The sequence below is a fragment of the Pagrus major genome, chromosome 2, assembly GCF_040436345.1.
Source record: "Pagrus major chromosome 2, Pma_NU_1.0".
In the NCBI taxonomy this organism is placed as follows: Eukaryota; Metazoa; Chordata; class Actinopteri; order Spariformes; family Sparidae; genus Pagrus; species Pagrus major.
Window position 1 is genome coordinate 8,575,145 of NC_133216.1, and position 14,908 is coordinate 8,590,052.

The 14,908-nt window shown below is 36.3% G+C and overlaps 4 protein-coding genes across 4 annotated transcripts; all 4 read right to left on the reverse strand.

Moving 5' to 3' along the window:
- Nucleotides 1-683: 683 nt before the first annotated feature.
- LOC141012198 (olfactory receptor 6N1-like) lies at nucleotides 684-1,616 on the reverse strand. The gene has a single exon (XM_073485617.1). The coding sequence runs from the start codon at nucleotides 1,614-1,616 to the stop codon at nucleotides 684-686; it is 933 nt and encodes a 310-aa protein (XP_073341718.1).
- A 2,146-nt stretch (nucleotides 1,617-3,762) lies between these two features.
- LOC141012207 (olfactory receptor 52B2-like) lies at nucleotides 3,763-4,695 on the reverse strand. Its single transcript, XM_073485629.1, has one exon. The coding sequence runs from the start codon at nucleotides 4,693-4,695 to the stop codon at nucleotides 3,763-3,765; it is 933 nt and encodes a 310-aa protein (XP_073341730.1).
- A 1,477-nt stretch (nucleotides 4,696-6,172) lies between these two features.
- Nucleotides 6,173-7,102, reverse strand: LOC141012215 (olfactory receptor 52B2-like). The gene has a single exon (XM_073485641.1). The coding sequence runs from the start codon at nucleotides 7,100-7,102 to the stop codon at nucleotides 6,173-6,175; it is 930 nt and encodes a 309-aa protein (XP_073341742.1).
- A 3,107-nt stretch (nucleotides 7,103-10,209) lies between these two features.
- On the reverse strand, nucleotides 10,210-11,148 carry LOC141017444 (olfactory receptor 52B2-like). The gene has a single exon (XM_073492174.1). The coding sequence runs from the start codon at nucleotides 11,146-11,148 to the stop codon at nucleotides 10,210-10,212; it is 939 nt and encodes a 312-aa protein (XP_073348275.1).
- Between the last annotated feature and the right edge of the window lie 3,760 nt (nucleotides 11,149-14,908).

Genomic DNA, 14,908 nt, shown 5'->3' on the forward strand with positions numbered 1-14,908 from the left:
TATATTTGTTCAATTGTTAAGGACATGGAGAAGTGATGATCATATTAAATCAGTGTTTCAACATTGTTTATCTTTTTAAAGTGCATATACAGTATAGAGAGAAAATCTCGAATCACATCCCATATAACCTTTATTTATTTAGAAATGACAGAGGTTTCAGATACATACTGAAAATGTTTTTGTTTGATTAATTCTTATTCTTTTGTAAAGGAGAATAAATAAGTATATTTAAATTTTTCACGTGATATAATTACCATCATATAATTTCCATTATGAAGGAAAATAAAACCTTTGTTTCATTTTCAAATCAATGGCTCACATCAAAATTCACATAATGGAAATTATTAAATGCCTGTTGACACAATGTTATTACATCAAACAGTTTCACACAGAGCAGAATGTATATTTATGCAGTATATCTATGCTTATTTCAATTCAAATATATATGCATGTGCACCACTTTCTATTGACTCAAAGCAATGACAGTGTTCATATCATTCAGATATCAGATATCCAATTTACAAACTCAAAATATGTAAGTCAGATCAAGAAAAACACATGAGTTTTTTCTATATAGGCGACTGTTGCTCACAGGACTAAATTGTACTTAATTTGGAAGTCAGCATTAGTTCCACAAATGATTATAAAATATTTCATAGGAATGCCAAAACTGCTTAAAGCTCTTATGAACCCGCTTTTCTTTTTAAGAACATTTTTATGCCAGTCTTGAGTTCTTTGGTTTTCAGTCCATATATAATTGGGTCCAAAATAGGGGGGAAAACTAAAAGTGTAAGACCAAGAGCTCTTCTTATATAAGGGGACACAATATTAATGCGATGAGCAATGAGAGTAATGAAACCACTGAATTCTAGGACTAAGTAAACGACTAAATGTGTGCCACATGTTTGAATGGCTTTTTGTCGGGCATTAGACTGATTAGTCATAACACATTTCCGTAAAATCTGTGCATATGTGTACAGTATCACTGAGAGTGGTCCGGCTTGGCATATGAATATAGTAAACAGTCCGTAGTAGTTGTTCACTCTGGTGTCGTCACAGGTCAGTTTCACAATTGATGGATTGTTACAGTACAAATCTATTACATTTGTCCTGCAAATTTTAAGCCGTGCAAGTAATGAAAGCTGTACAACTATAAGTGAAATATTGATTGACCATACTGAAATAATAATTTTAACTAAGTTATGTGGAGTCATGATGGCATTATACTTCAAAGGCCAACATATAGCAATGTATCTGTCGTATGCCATGGCAGTCAAGGTCAGCACGTTTCCTCCACCATAACTGTGAACCAGTAAAGCCTGAATAACACATGCAGGAAGGGAAATCAGTCTGTTCTGTGTCACAATGCTGTAAACAAGCTGAGGGAAAAGAGCTGTAGCACCCAACATATCACTGATGGGCAAGCTGAATAGCAGGATAAACATGGGTCTGCGCAGCTTTGCACTACAAGCAATAGTTGTTAATACCATCAAGTTGCACAACATGATAAACAGATATGTTAAAGTCCCAAACAAAAACGCTGGGTAGATGTATGCTCTAGACAAACCCAGTGGTTCCAATGTTAGTGAAACTGCAGAAGATGCATTCATGTACATAATCTTGCAGTGCTCTACAGTGTTATGCTGTTGTTGTTGTTGTTGCTTCTTTTGCTGAAAAACAACTGGAAAAAGAGAAAGAAAGCAGTGCTGTGAAATAAATCAGCTGTGCCTCTGCTATCTTACATCTGACATTATGTGCTCCTATTCTCACATACAGTTGAAACCTGTGAGATGTACAATGTAAGACTCTGCCTTTTATTGGCATTGAAGCACACTGATATTACCCAAGACTGCAGTCCATTTCATTTTGTCACAAGACTGACATATCAGGTGTCCTATTATCTCAGTTGATTGAGCATGCGTCCCATGAACAGATGCTGTGTCCTAGCTGCTGTTGCCCAGCCCTTGACCCTTCACCTGGGGACTCACAATAGAACAGCTAAGGAGCATCTCTGTATCATAGCCCCAACGACCTCCAACAAGGCCCTAACGCAATGCCATTTACTAAGACACCACACTTCACCAACTCCAATGTCTGCTGTACATGCTTTGTCCTTGGGGCTATGGACCACTTTACATGGTGGCATGAAGCTTAGGCTGTACCTGACCTGAGCACAACTGTTGGGCAGCGTGGTGGCTAGCACTGTTACCTCACAGCAAGAAGATCCTGGTTTCAAATCCCACTCAAGTTGGAGATGAGTACCAGTCGGACTATGTTGTACATTGTATGATATGTGATCAAATAAAAATATTTCCTCTTCCAACTGAACCAAACTTCCTCACAAGTCAGAAGGTAGTGATTTATAGCACTCCCAAGGTAGCAGTTGGAGCAGGTCGTGTGCTGAGTGATCATTTTTCATGTTCTTTTTACAGTTAATTCTTATATCTGAAAAGGGCTATACACCTACATACCTATAGGTAGAAGCCCAGTGCAAAGCCAAAGAGAGCTTTGGGAATATCTAAGTATACATGTACTTTTATTCAGAAACAATTTTCATTCAATTTATCCCTTTTGTGATTGGTGCACCTCAGCTCACAGTGTTTGTGTTGACAATATGGTTTAGTTTGCCAAAGGAATTAGAGGAGGATTCCATTTAGAGTCATTTGGTATTATTATTGTTATACAATATTCATTCCTCTCTTTTTTTTTCAAACACATTTGCACACATTAAAAATCTCATTGGTTATTCATCATAATCTGTGCATAAAATATTGGAAAGTTTCAAATCTCATGTTATATCACCTTTATTTATTAATATTTATTTTTTAAGAATTTACAGAAGTTTCACACAGAACAGACACATAAATAAAAATATTCCACATCAATTCTGTTGCAAAGGAATAGAAATCCTTTGTTTTTCATTTTTTGAAGAATCATTACACACACACAACAAAGAACCAAATGTGGTGGACAACTTATTAGAGAGATTGTAACAGTATAAATCCACTATATTTGTCCTGCAAATCTTGAGCCGTTTAAGTAACAACAACTACGTACCCATTATTGAGAAATTAAGTAACCATATTAAAATGATAATTCTTACCAAGCAAAGTGGAGTCATGATGGCATTATACGTCAAAGGACAACATATAGCAATGTATCTGTCATATGCCATGGCACTCAAGATCAGCAAGTTTCCTGAACCACAAAAATGAACCAGAAAAGCCTGAATAAAACATGCAGGAAGGGAAATCAGTCTGTTCTGTGTCACAATGCTTTGATTTGATTAATTGTTATTCTATTGTAAAGGAGAATAAATATATATACTTAAATTTTCACATAATTTCCATTATAAAGGAAAATAAAACCTTTGTTTCATTTTCACATCAATGGCTCACATCAAAATCCACCTAATAGAAATTATTAAATGCCTGTTGACACAATGTTATTACATCAAACAGTTTCACACAGAGCAGAATGTATATTTATGCAGTATATCTACGCTTGTTTAAATTCAAATATATATGCATGTGCACCACTTTCTATTGACCCACAGCAATGACAGTGTTCATATCATTCAGATATCAGATATCCAATTTACAAACTCAAAATATGTAAGTCAGATCAAGAAAAACACATGAGTTTTTTCTATATAGACGACTGTTGCTCACAGGACTAAATTGTACTTAATTTGGAAGTCAGCATTAGTTCCACAAATGATTATAAAATATTTCATAGGAAAGCAAAAACTGCTTAAAGCTCTTACGAACCCACTTTTCTTTTTAAGAACATTTCTATGCCAGTCTTGAGTTCTTTGGTTTTCAGTCCATATATAATTGGGTCCAAAATAGGGGGGAAAACTAAAATTGTAAGACCAAGAGCTCTTCTTATATAAGGAGACACAACATTAATGCGATGAGCAATGAGAGTAATGAAACCACTGAATTCTAGGACTAAGTAAACGACTAAATGTGTGCCACATGTTTGAATGGCTTTTTGTCGGGCATTAGACTGATTAGTCATAATACATTTACGTAAAATCTGTGCATATGTGTACAGTATCACTGAGAGTGGTCCGGCTTGGCATATGAATATAGTAAACAGTCCGTAGTAGTTGTTCACTCTGGTGTCTTCACAGGTCAGTTTCACAATTGATGGATTGTTACAGAACAAATCTATTACATTTGTCCTGCACATTTTAAGCCGTGCAAGTAATGAAAGCAGTACAACTATTAGTGAAATATTGATTGACCATACTGAAATAATAATTTTAACTAAGTTATGTGGAGTCATGATGGCATTATACTTCAAAGGACAACATATAGCAATGTATCTGTCGTATGCCATGGCAGTCAAGGTCAGCACGTTTCCTGTACCATAAATATGAACCAGAAAAGCCTGAATAACACATGCAGGAAGGGAAATCAGTCTGTTCTGTGTCACAATGCTGTAAACAAGCTGAGGGAAAAGAGCTGTAGCACCCAACATATCACTGATGGGCAAGCTGAACAGCAGGATAAACATGGGTCTGCGCAGCTTTGCACTACAAGCAATAGTTGTTAATACCAACAAGTTGCAAAACATAATAAACAGATATGTTAAAGTCCCAAACAAAAATGCTGGGTAGATGTATGCTCTAGATAAACCCAGTGGTTCCAATGTTAGTGAAACTGCAGAAGATGCATTCATGTACATAATCTTGCAGTGCTCTACAGTGTTATGTTGTTGTTGTTGTTGTTGCTTCTTTTGCTGAAAAATGACTGGAAAAAGAGAAAAACAACATTTCATGATCCATGTTAACAAACAATTTTATATTAAGTTCTGTGAAATAAATCAGCTGTGCCTCTGCTATCTTACATCTGGCAATATGTTATCCTATTCTTATATACAGTTGAAACGTGTTAGATGTAAGATGTAAGACTCTGCCTTTTATTGGCATTGAAGCACACTGATATTACCAAACACTGCAGTCCATTACATTTTGTCACAAGACTGACATATCAGGTGCCCTATTATCTCAGTTGATTGAGCATGCGTCCCATGAACAGATGCTGTGTCCTAGCTGCTGTTGCCCAGCCCTTGACGGTCTTCACCCGGGGACTCACAATAGAACACACAACAAAACATGGTGGAGTTAAGTTACGGTGGCATGTGCATGTATGGCTTTTGACAAAAGCACGATGAATTCTAGTATGAACAGAGCAATCCTGTATGCTCAGATTCAACTTAGTTTCTTAAATCTGACTAGATGGTGTTTCACACTTCAGCAATAACCTAAAACACACAACCAAAGCAACCAAATTGAGAACAAAAAGTGTGATGTATTTTGATGACTAAGTTATTCACCTGACCTGAATACAGTAGATCAGGGGTGGGGATACATTTTTGTTCCAGAGGGCCATACTGGGCCACAAATTGGGCAATTGAATTGAAACATTAAACACATGGTGCTGAATCATGTTAAACTAATTCTCTGTACGAAATGCAGCACTGAATGAAGAAAAAATCAGGCTAATGTAAATTATCCATAAACAAACATGTGGTCTTATACTTCATGTACAAGTTAACGTTAACTTAGTTTCTGATTTAGAGATGGAACTGTACCTATGAGAATAAATTATAACTGTAAGATGTTGATGATTGACAACATGAAAAGCATAGCCTAATGGGAACAGTTGAGACGTTCACCTCTGTTTGCAAAACCATCAAAGCCAAGCGTCATGTCTGATGTTGAAATGAGCAGTGAAGAGGGCAGGTCTTTATCAGTCAGTTGTGATCTGTAACATGACTTGTCAAAGTTATATTTGTGACTACTTTCCACAGTCTCTCTCTCATATTAGCTCTTGTCAACATGTTCCTTGTTTATTTAAATGAGTTAGAGTAGGAATCTAAAGAACAGAGATGACCTCAGCTGTTTCATGTAAAATGGTTGGCAATACTAATAAAACATAAAGTAATGCAATGCTCATAAACATTTTTCAACATAAATGTAAACATTTACAAATTCACAAACAATGTCATCATCAAATGAAGAAATGCGTAGCTTGCTGTATGTATTGTCCATAAGACAAATATTGCTGTATGGACACTAGTTTTGATTAAAGTATACTGGATTTGGATGTTAATTTGTACATATGCATACATTTGAAAAAAGTAAAGGTTGAATTACTATTTAATTCACATTTCTCTTTAAGAACATTTTCATGCTCTGCCTGAGTTCTTTGGTTTTCAGTCCATAAATAATTGGGTCCAAAAGCGGGGGGAAAATTAAAACTGACACGCCCAGAGCTCGTCTCAGTAAAGGGGACACACTCCCAAAGCGATGAGCAACAAGTGTAGCCAAAGTATTGATTTGTAGAATAAGGTAAACGGTTAAATGTGTGCCACATGTCTGAATGGCTTTTCGCCGGGCATCAGACTGGTTAGTCATGACACATGTACGCAAAATCTGTGCATATGTGTATAGAATTACTGAGAGTGATCCGCCTTGGAGAAAGATAATAAAAAACAGTCCATAGTAGTTGTTCACACTGGTGTCGTCACAGGTCAGTTTCAATAATGATGGATTGTTACAGTACAAATCCACTATATTTGTCCTGCAAATCTTAAGCCGTTTAAGTAACATAAACAACGTACCCATTATTGAGAAATTAAGTAACCATATTAAAATGATAATTTTTACCAAGCAAAGTGGAGTCATGATGGCATTATACCTCAAAGGACAACATATAGCAATGTATCTGTCATATGCCATGGCACTCAAGATCAGCAAGTTTCCTGTACCATAAAAGTGAACCAGAAAAGCCTGAATATAACATGCAGGAAGGTAAATCAGTCTGGTCTGTGTCACAATGCTGTAAACAAGCTGAGGGAAAAGAGCTGTAGCACCCAACATGTCAGTGATGGGCAAGTTGAACAGCAGGATAAACATGGGTCTGTGCAGCTTTTTACTCCGAGCAGTAGTTATTAAAAGCAACAAGTTAAAAAACATTATACACAGATATGTTAAAGTCCCAAACAGAAATGCTGGATAGACGTATGCATTAGATAAACCCAGTGGTTCCAATGTTAGTAAAACTGAATAAGATGCATTTGTGTACATAATTGTACAGTAAAGTACACTATAATTTGTTTGTTAGCGTTGCTTCTTCTTTCAAAAGGTTTACCAACTCCTTCCCACTGATGAAGGAACAATTTTCAGCTGAAAGAAGAGAAAAACATTGAGCAGTCACAAGCAAATATCTGACATTAAGTGCTGTGGAATCATTTCAGCTGCCTCTGCTATCTTACCTTTGGCAATATGTTATCCTATTCTCACCTGCAGTCGGAACCTGTTAGAAGACATAATGTGAAAGGCACAAGCACAAGGCAACGCTAAGCTCAAGGTTAACCTGTGATATTACCCAAGAGTGCAGAGCAGACGGTTTTTATAACACAACTGACATAAAGGTGGGAAAACAAGTATGATGTAATGCCGTTTCAAAACAGTTGCCTTTTGTTAGGACATCAGGGACAGAATGAAGTCTTTAAACAGCTTACCGTATTGATTAGTATTTGTCTTAAGCCATTTTATTGACTTTATATAATCAAATAATTTTATTAATATGTTCATTGTTTTTAAAATACTCAAATTAATCTAATATTTTGCGAATGCATGAGCTCAGCTTTCAAAAATATGAATTCATTAATTAATAGAAATTTTTGTAGCAGTGAGCGAGCAGGACTGGACAGACGGTCAGGGCCAGTTTTATTTATTTTCAAAGTCTTAAGCAAATTTCACTCAGCTGGGATCATAGCTGGTTTTTCCATCCGAATAATGTGTCTGTATTCTGTAGTACAGCATGGAATAAAAATAAGTTTCTGGCTGGTGCACTGGATGAGTCATTTTTATAAACAGGAATAGGTGACATGCTACAAGAAACTTTTAACTAGTTATGAAACACTTCCAGTTTCATACTAATGACTCTATATGAACTACATAAGCAAACAAGAACATCAGTGAGAATATTTTCCTCACAGCCTGAGGAAAAAAGCTGCTCTGCAGTGGTTTAAATAAAGTTAACTTTATTTCACAATCACCAAATTACAGTTGTTAATCTTCCATAGCCACAAATAGATGCATTATCTCATCGCCATGCATCCTGCTAAAAGCTGTGTTTACAAAAGAAATATGATATTAAAAGTATGCTGTGACAAACGCATGGACCAAGATCAAGATCTCTACGACACAAGGCAGTGGTGCTCATACCATTTTTGTCCACAGGGGTCCGCCAGTATCAAAAGAAAATGAAAGCTTCTTGTAGCGGCTTAAACAATTTATTTTACTAAACGTTTAAAATGTTTTTGGAAATATGTCAATTTTCTATTCACTTGGTGAAAGCAGCGTGTGTTTGTTGCTTCAGCCTTTCAGCATAGCTGCACAGTTGTAAACTTTGTTACTCTTCATTCCAGTTTATTTTAAGGCCTCAGCATCGCCTTATGCCAGATTTAGACATGATAGTGTATTTGTGCTCTAAATATGGTGATTGATATACTTTTTTTTCTTTCTTTTTTTATTAAGGAGCTAATTGTGAATTTCCCAGTAAAAACTCAGTAGCTATGCTTGTTTGTTAGATAGTTTGCTTACTTGAGAGTTGTTATTAACTTATGTATTAGTTATCAACATAATAACGTAACATATTGACGCTCTGGGTTTCCAAACTCTTCAAAAACTGACACTTTGGGATGGCGGCTGACTCGTCCTACAATCAAAAAGCGACAAATTGTGAATGAGACTCAAAAATCTACTTTTCTAACAAAAGCACCTTTAAGTTGGTGCTAGTTTTGTACCCCTCAGATGAGTCTATAATATGCTGTCTTTTGTCCATGACCATTATATTGCCCAACAGTAAAGTACATCTCATGGCACAGAAAGTTGCATTGCACTGCACCATCTTATCAGCTCCCCTCTCAACTTCTTCATCTGGCCATATGTAAAACCAAATGTATGTGCGTTATGTTGTATATATTGTGTTTCTATGTATTCCTCATTATTTTTTATCTAATTTTCACTCTTGGTATTTGTGATTCCCTTTTTATTTATTTTTTTGTACTAATGTTGATAAAGCACTTTGTACCATGTATTACTTTCTGACCTACCCTATCTGTATTTAAATTGATAGCTGACTATATGCACCTGGTTTTAATCGGGTTTACTTTAACATGTGATACCATGAAAATGAAATTGTTCATTTGTTCTTTTTCATTTTATATTTGTTTTCAATAACATGAACAGCATGAAATATGTTTCAGAATATCTGGATTTTATTAATGGACCACACAGCGAACAGAGCATATCTTGTGTATATTATACATTGTTTTTGATTCAACAATAATTGTGTATGATTAAAGTTGTTTACACTTTAGACACCAAGTAGCTGTGATGCATAATAAGTAATTCTAAATGTGAACACTGAAGAAGATGGGCTGCAAAGTTCAGTCTTCTTTATACAAAACAATATTTAACAACAGAATCACTGTGAAGAGGATACGAACAAGCAAAAATAATATCTGAGACACAGTTTTACAAAAAGGAATGAAATAAAGATGTCATTTTAAGTATCATATGTTTGACTATGCGCAATATGGGACTAATTTCTCCATTCAGAATCATACACAATGTTAACAACACAAATCACTCTACACACTAAAAGAAACACAAAAGAAAAGAGCCCAATATAATGTACATTTTTCCAAATAGTAACAAGGACAGGTACTTGAGTAACATGTTTTTAAATCTTCAGTAAGATACACACACTTTCAGCCAGTTTCATCTCATCAATATCAGCTGTGAGACTCCAGCACTCTGAAAAGGGGCTCAGAATCATTGACTTGGCTAAATATGTTGCTCACCTGTTTTTATAAAACTGTTTTAATTTGCAACAAGTTGTATTGTGGAAAAGGCATATTGACAAAAAAATAATGCACCTCAAATCCAGAGAAAAATGTTCTGTCCCACACAAGAAACCAAAAACTGTTGAGAGTGAGTCCAGTTTGTGTTCAAGTTTATGTACTTCTTCTGGTTCTTTTCACAGTTTACCGGTTTTTCACAGGTATTGTTTCCACAATATTGCTTACACCATCAGAGTGCTGCTGAGATAGCACAGTGTAATGTTGGTGATTGCAGTACAAAAAGACAAAATTCAGCTGTTAACCCGCTTGCATGAAGATTTAGACGGATACTCTACTCTTTTTCAAGACTGTCAGGAGAGTGTTTCGTATTTCACTTGTATACAGCCCATATACAAGTGGATTCAGAAGCGGTGGTATGAGAAATATCAGCATGCCCATGATCTTTTGCAAGTCAGCTGAGACATTTTTGAACCTGTGAGATAAAATTGTGAAAGTCCCCACAATCTCAAATATGACTAAAATGACCAGCTGTGCCACACATGTGTTGACAGCTTTCATCTTTGCTTCAGACCTCTGTGAAACCACACAGGTGATCAGAATCTTCACATAGGAAAATGCCTGAACAGACACACTCACAGCCTGCATGACAGCTGTGTTAAACAATCCTATGATGTTATTGACTGTCGTGTTCCCACAGGTGAGCTTCAGCAGAGACGGGTTATCACAGAACACATTCATAATTACAGATTTGCACCTGGGAAGTCGTGTCTGCAAAGAGAACAGTGATACAATCAAGACAAAGTCAAGACCCCAAACTAGAGAGATAATAAAGATAACGTTTCTGGGGGTCATGATAGAGCTGTAGCGTAACGGCATGCAGATGGCAGCATAACGATCGAAAGACATTGCTGCGAGAATAAACAAGATTCCACCACCATACATGTGAAGCAGGAATGCCTGTAAAACACAGAGAGGATAGTAAACCTTATTCGTCTCTGTAACGATGTCTGAAAGGACTTTTGGTAGCATTGCAGTTATGCCTATCAGATCATTGAGGGGAAGACTGAACAGGATGAAATACATGGGCTTGTGAAGGTTCCTCTTCAGAATGATCAAAGTCAACAAGGTCAGGTTGCAAAGGATGCCAAAAACATAAACCGTAATACCAAGGAAAAATATGGGATACTTTCCTCCAGGTGGAATGACAAATGGGTCCAGGGTCAACTCAGAGCTGAACCCGAAAGATTCGTTTTCCATTTTCACTTCAGTTAGTAGAAAGAAAAACAGTGATGAAATTGCATGAGTGAAAATTTGAATGAATGTTTAAAGCAATCAGAAGTAAGACAACATGTCACTTTCAAAGCAGCGCTGCAGGAAGTGTTGAGAGCTGCCCTGCCCACGAAACTTCATTTATTGTCACCACAACTGTAACTTGGTTACGTCACCTTTTGCCTCTGGGACTGGGAGTTTTGCAGAGACAAAAAGTTAGGATAATTATTTTAAAGTTTAAAGTTCTGAGATCTGAAGAAAAACAAAGCCCATGGTACCCAGCAAGTATTGAAAAAATAAATAAAAGAAAACTGTACCATCAAATTACTTAGACTTTTCTACGTATATTTATATATTTTTTTAAGATAAATAACTGTTGTGCCGAAATAGATTAATACAAGTGTGTCCTCAAATTACTTGTTTAAATTCGGTTAAACAGAAGGAACTCAAGTTATGGATTGTTGTGGTTAGTTAGTTGTTGTTTTAAAGGCTTTACTGTAGAGTTGCTCACAAATGACTGAATTAATTTCCAGCAAATGTATAAAATAAGATGAGAAAAGATGATGAGTACGGGTAATCTGCAGCTCAGAAGATTTCAATAACAGTGAATCGATCCTAGTTATTTGTGCACTATGATTTTTTCTAATGTTTCATATTTTATGACAGTAAGGGCACAAGCATCACCATCTCTATCTAAATTAATCTAAGATCTAAAAATCAGCCTTCTGTTTCATTGTATTCGGAACTAAATTAATTGATTAATTGCATTGTCTCAATCAAATAAGATAAGAAAATAAAGTTTGATGACCAACTGTATTCAAACGGAGAGTGAATGAGTAGATACAGTATATGGTGGGCCTTATTAAAGAAAAATAATTTATAAGGTTACAAGGTACATTTATTGTCATTTTTTAAATCGTAAGGGTTTAAAAAACAAAATGTGTTGAGTACTTTGTGCTACATCTATTTTAACCCCTTAAAGTGATAGAACATCGGGTCGGGTTTAACTCCAAATTATTAAACAAATAAATAAGATGAAAACAAAAGTTAGGGGCCTTCATAATAATTGTTATTTATGCATTTGTGATTGATGAACAATAGGCAGGTGGAGGTGACGCGCTCCGACTCTGCGCTGTGTGCGCAGGGAGTCCAGGGAGTGCAGAGTGGCAGAGGTGCTGGTGGCTGGGTGGCATTTGGCCGAGGAGCTGGTCCAGGAGAAGTTCACACACTGAAGAAGCGGAGAAACAGGCAAGGTTAGATAGAAGGCAAACTTGAAACACTAGAGACAAGAGAAAACACTGGAATCGTTAGGTTGACCATGTACCAACTAGATCTGGCGATAATAATCTGGCAGCAAGCAGAGAGGAGACAAAGGTATAAAAAGGGAGGCTTATTACTCCCAAATGCACTGCAGGCCAGCAGGAAACCACGCTCAGCTTCTCCCAGCACCTCTGAAACACATAACACAACAAAAACCACGAAAACAAGCCACAGTAAAGTCCAAACCATGACAGCATTGTTACAACTAGGCTTTAATCATTCAAATTACAGGACCTTGGTTATATATAAACAAATGTATCATGTATCGTGGTCTCTACACTGTGGGACAAATCGATCAATAGAGGCTGGACTTTTCATATTTTCGCTTTTACATCTTAAATCTACAGTTTTGAAGTTTGAATTTTACAAATCCAGCAATAGAGTTGACTGTTTTTTTAAAGGTGGACTATCAAGTCTAATATGAAAGCCACATTTTGGCCTACAGTAAGGCTGCAAAGGCCTGCAGGGAGCTACACATGTAGCTCCAAACTAATCTGAAATCTTATCCAAGAGCTACTGGAAAAATATTATGTAACTAGACACACTACAATTGGCAAAGTTACATCAGCAAGCTGTCTCATTGCTTTGTCAAAACACTTTATTAATGAGCCCCCTTGAGATTTAATTAAACAATGTGTTATTAACTGTCTCACATTGTGATCGATCCCTGGACAATTAGTAAACCTCCAGCTGCTAATGAGATTCCTTGGTATTTGCTAATGAAGAAGAGGGTTTATTAACACCCAAGGGGGGCTTTAACATGTGACATTACAACTTGTAAACATTTGATTCCTTAACTTTAATCATTAATTGTATCATTATGTCAAACATTTCAAAGGAAAATTCACAGTTATAGTATCACAACTTAGACTTTGCTTTGTGTTTTTTTCTCTCTATTCATCTCCAGTTTCATATAAAATACATAGTTTTAATTGATTTGTCAAATGGTTAAATTAATTAAAAATGTATAGTATATTAGATTTGCACTGTTGAGCCTTTTTTTATATGTCCCAGAAGAAAAATACTAATTAAAACAGAGTCCTGAAGTGGTCACATCAGGCCTTTGGGAACAAGGACCTTGTACATGCATACAAAAGGGCCGTTAGGACATTAGGACACTGAGAAAGACTAATCATCTCACCCAAGAGGAATGGACATGATGGACCCTTGAGTGGCTTTAATAATTGATTTGACCCTATTATGTCTTGCTGCGGTCTCTCTGCTGTATAACATAATAATAATGATATTGACAATAATGATAATAATTTGTTTCTGAGATTCGCGCTGTCACCTTACACAGCAGTCACACTCAGCATGAAACCTCACTGGGTTATTTTTTTTTTTTTTTTTTGCTCCCATACCTGAATTGTCTGTTTGTGACTGTTAGTAGAATCTCAGCAAATCTGAGACCGAAAAACAACCACGGAAGAATAAAACAAAGTGGGCCATCAGTCCTGCCTCGACCAGAAACACTATCCATCATGGAGAAACTTTATTCACACATGCCTATGTGGCAATACAAAATAAAGGCTCATTTCCACAATTGAGAGCATTCATACACACATTTTAGTGCCAATTCTGTTTCAGTGTACTGAATTTAGTTTGTTTTCATAAAATCTAATGTACTGGGCCCGAAAGTACTTGTGCAGTTTAATAGGATTTTATCACTGGGTAAAAGCCATAGGACCCAGTGTGTGAGTGTGTATGACTTTGACACTTATTCATTATTCATTATTTTTTATAATCTGAACACAGCAGGCAGGGAACTTGGGATACTAGCACCATTTTGCATCATTCAATACAATACAAAGGGTGTTTGCTTTGACCCATGGGCCACCATAGAGTTTTAGTTTTGGCCCCTTAAAGGAAACAGTTTGGGCATCCTTGCTCTGTAGAGTATATTGTAGCGTCACTGACATTTGCACTTTATTGAATTTGAGTCATCAGTTAATATAATCAATACGCAGTACTTATTGAGTGGTGTGAAAGGAATACAGGAAGAGATGTTGATGTTGACTGACCTCTGTACAGCACAATGATTCTAAACCATGTTAAATGAATCGCTGGATTTCCAAGGGGGAGGACAATGAAGTGATGTCAAATGGGCATAAAAGAGATCGAGATCCAGCTGCTGAATCAAGGTTCCACCTCCACAGGACAGGTACTGTCATCTAAGCGAAGTTACAACACTGTGACTATGCCAGGTTGCTGGTTTTGTTGAGCATGTATGTAGAGGATAAAGGTAAGCATCATTGTGGTGTAACATTTAACGCACACAAAGCAACCACTCCACATATTGATGTTTATTATGTTGTTTGTTTGTTTTTTTTCATTTTTGCTTTATGTCTTTTTTGGACCAAATAATGAAATGTGCAACAAATTCCAAACTGCTTACTAAAATGTTTGCTGTATAAACTTTGTGTTATTG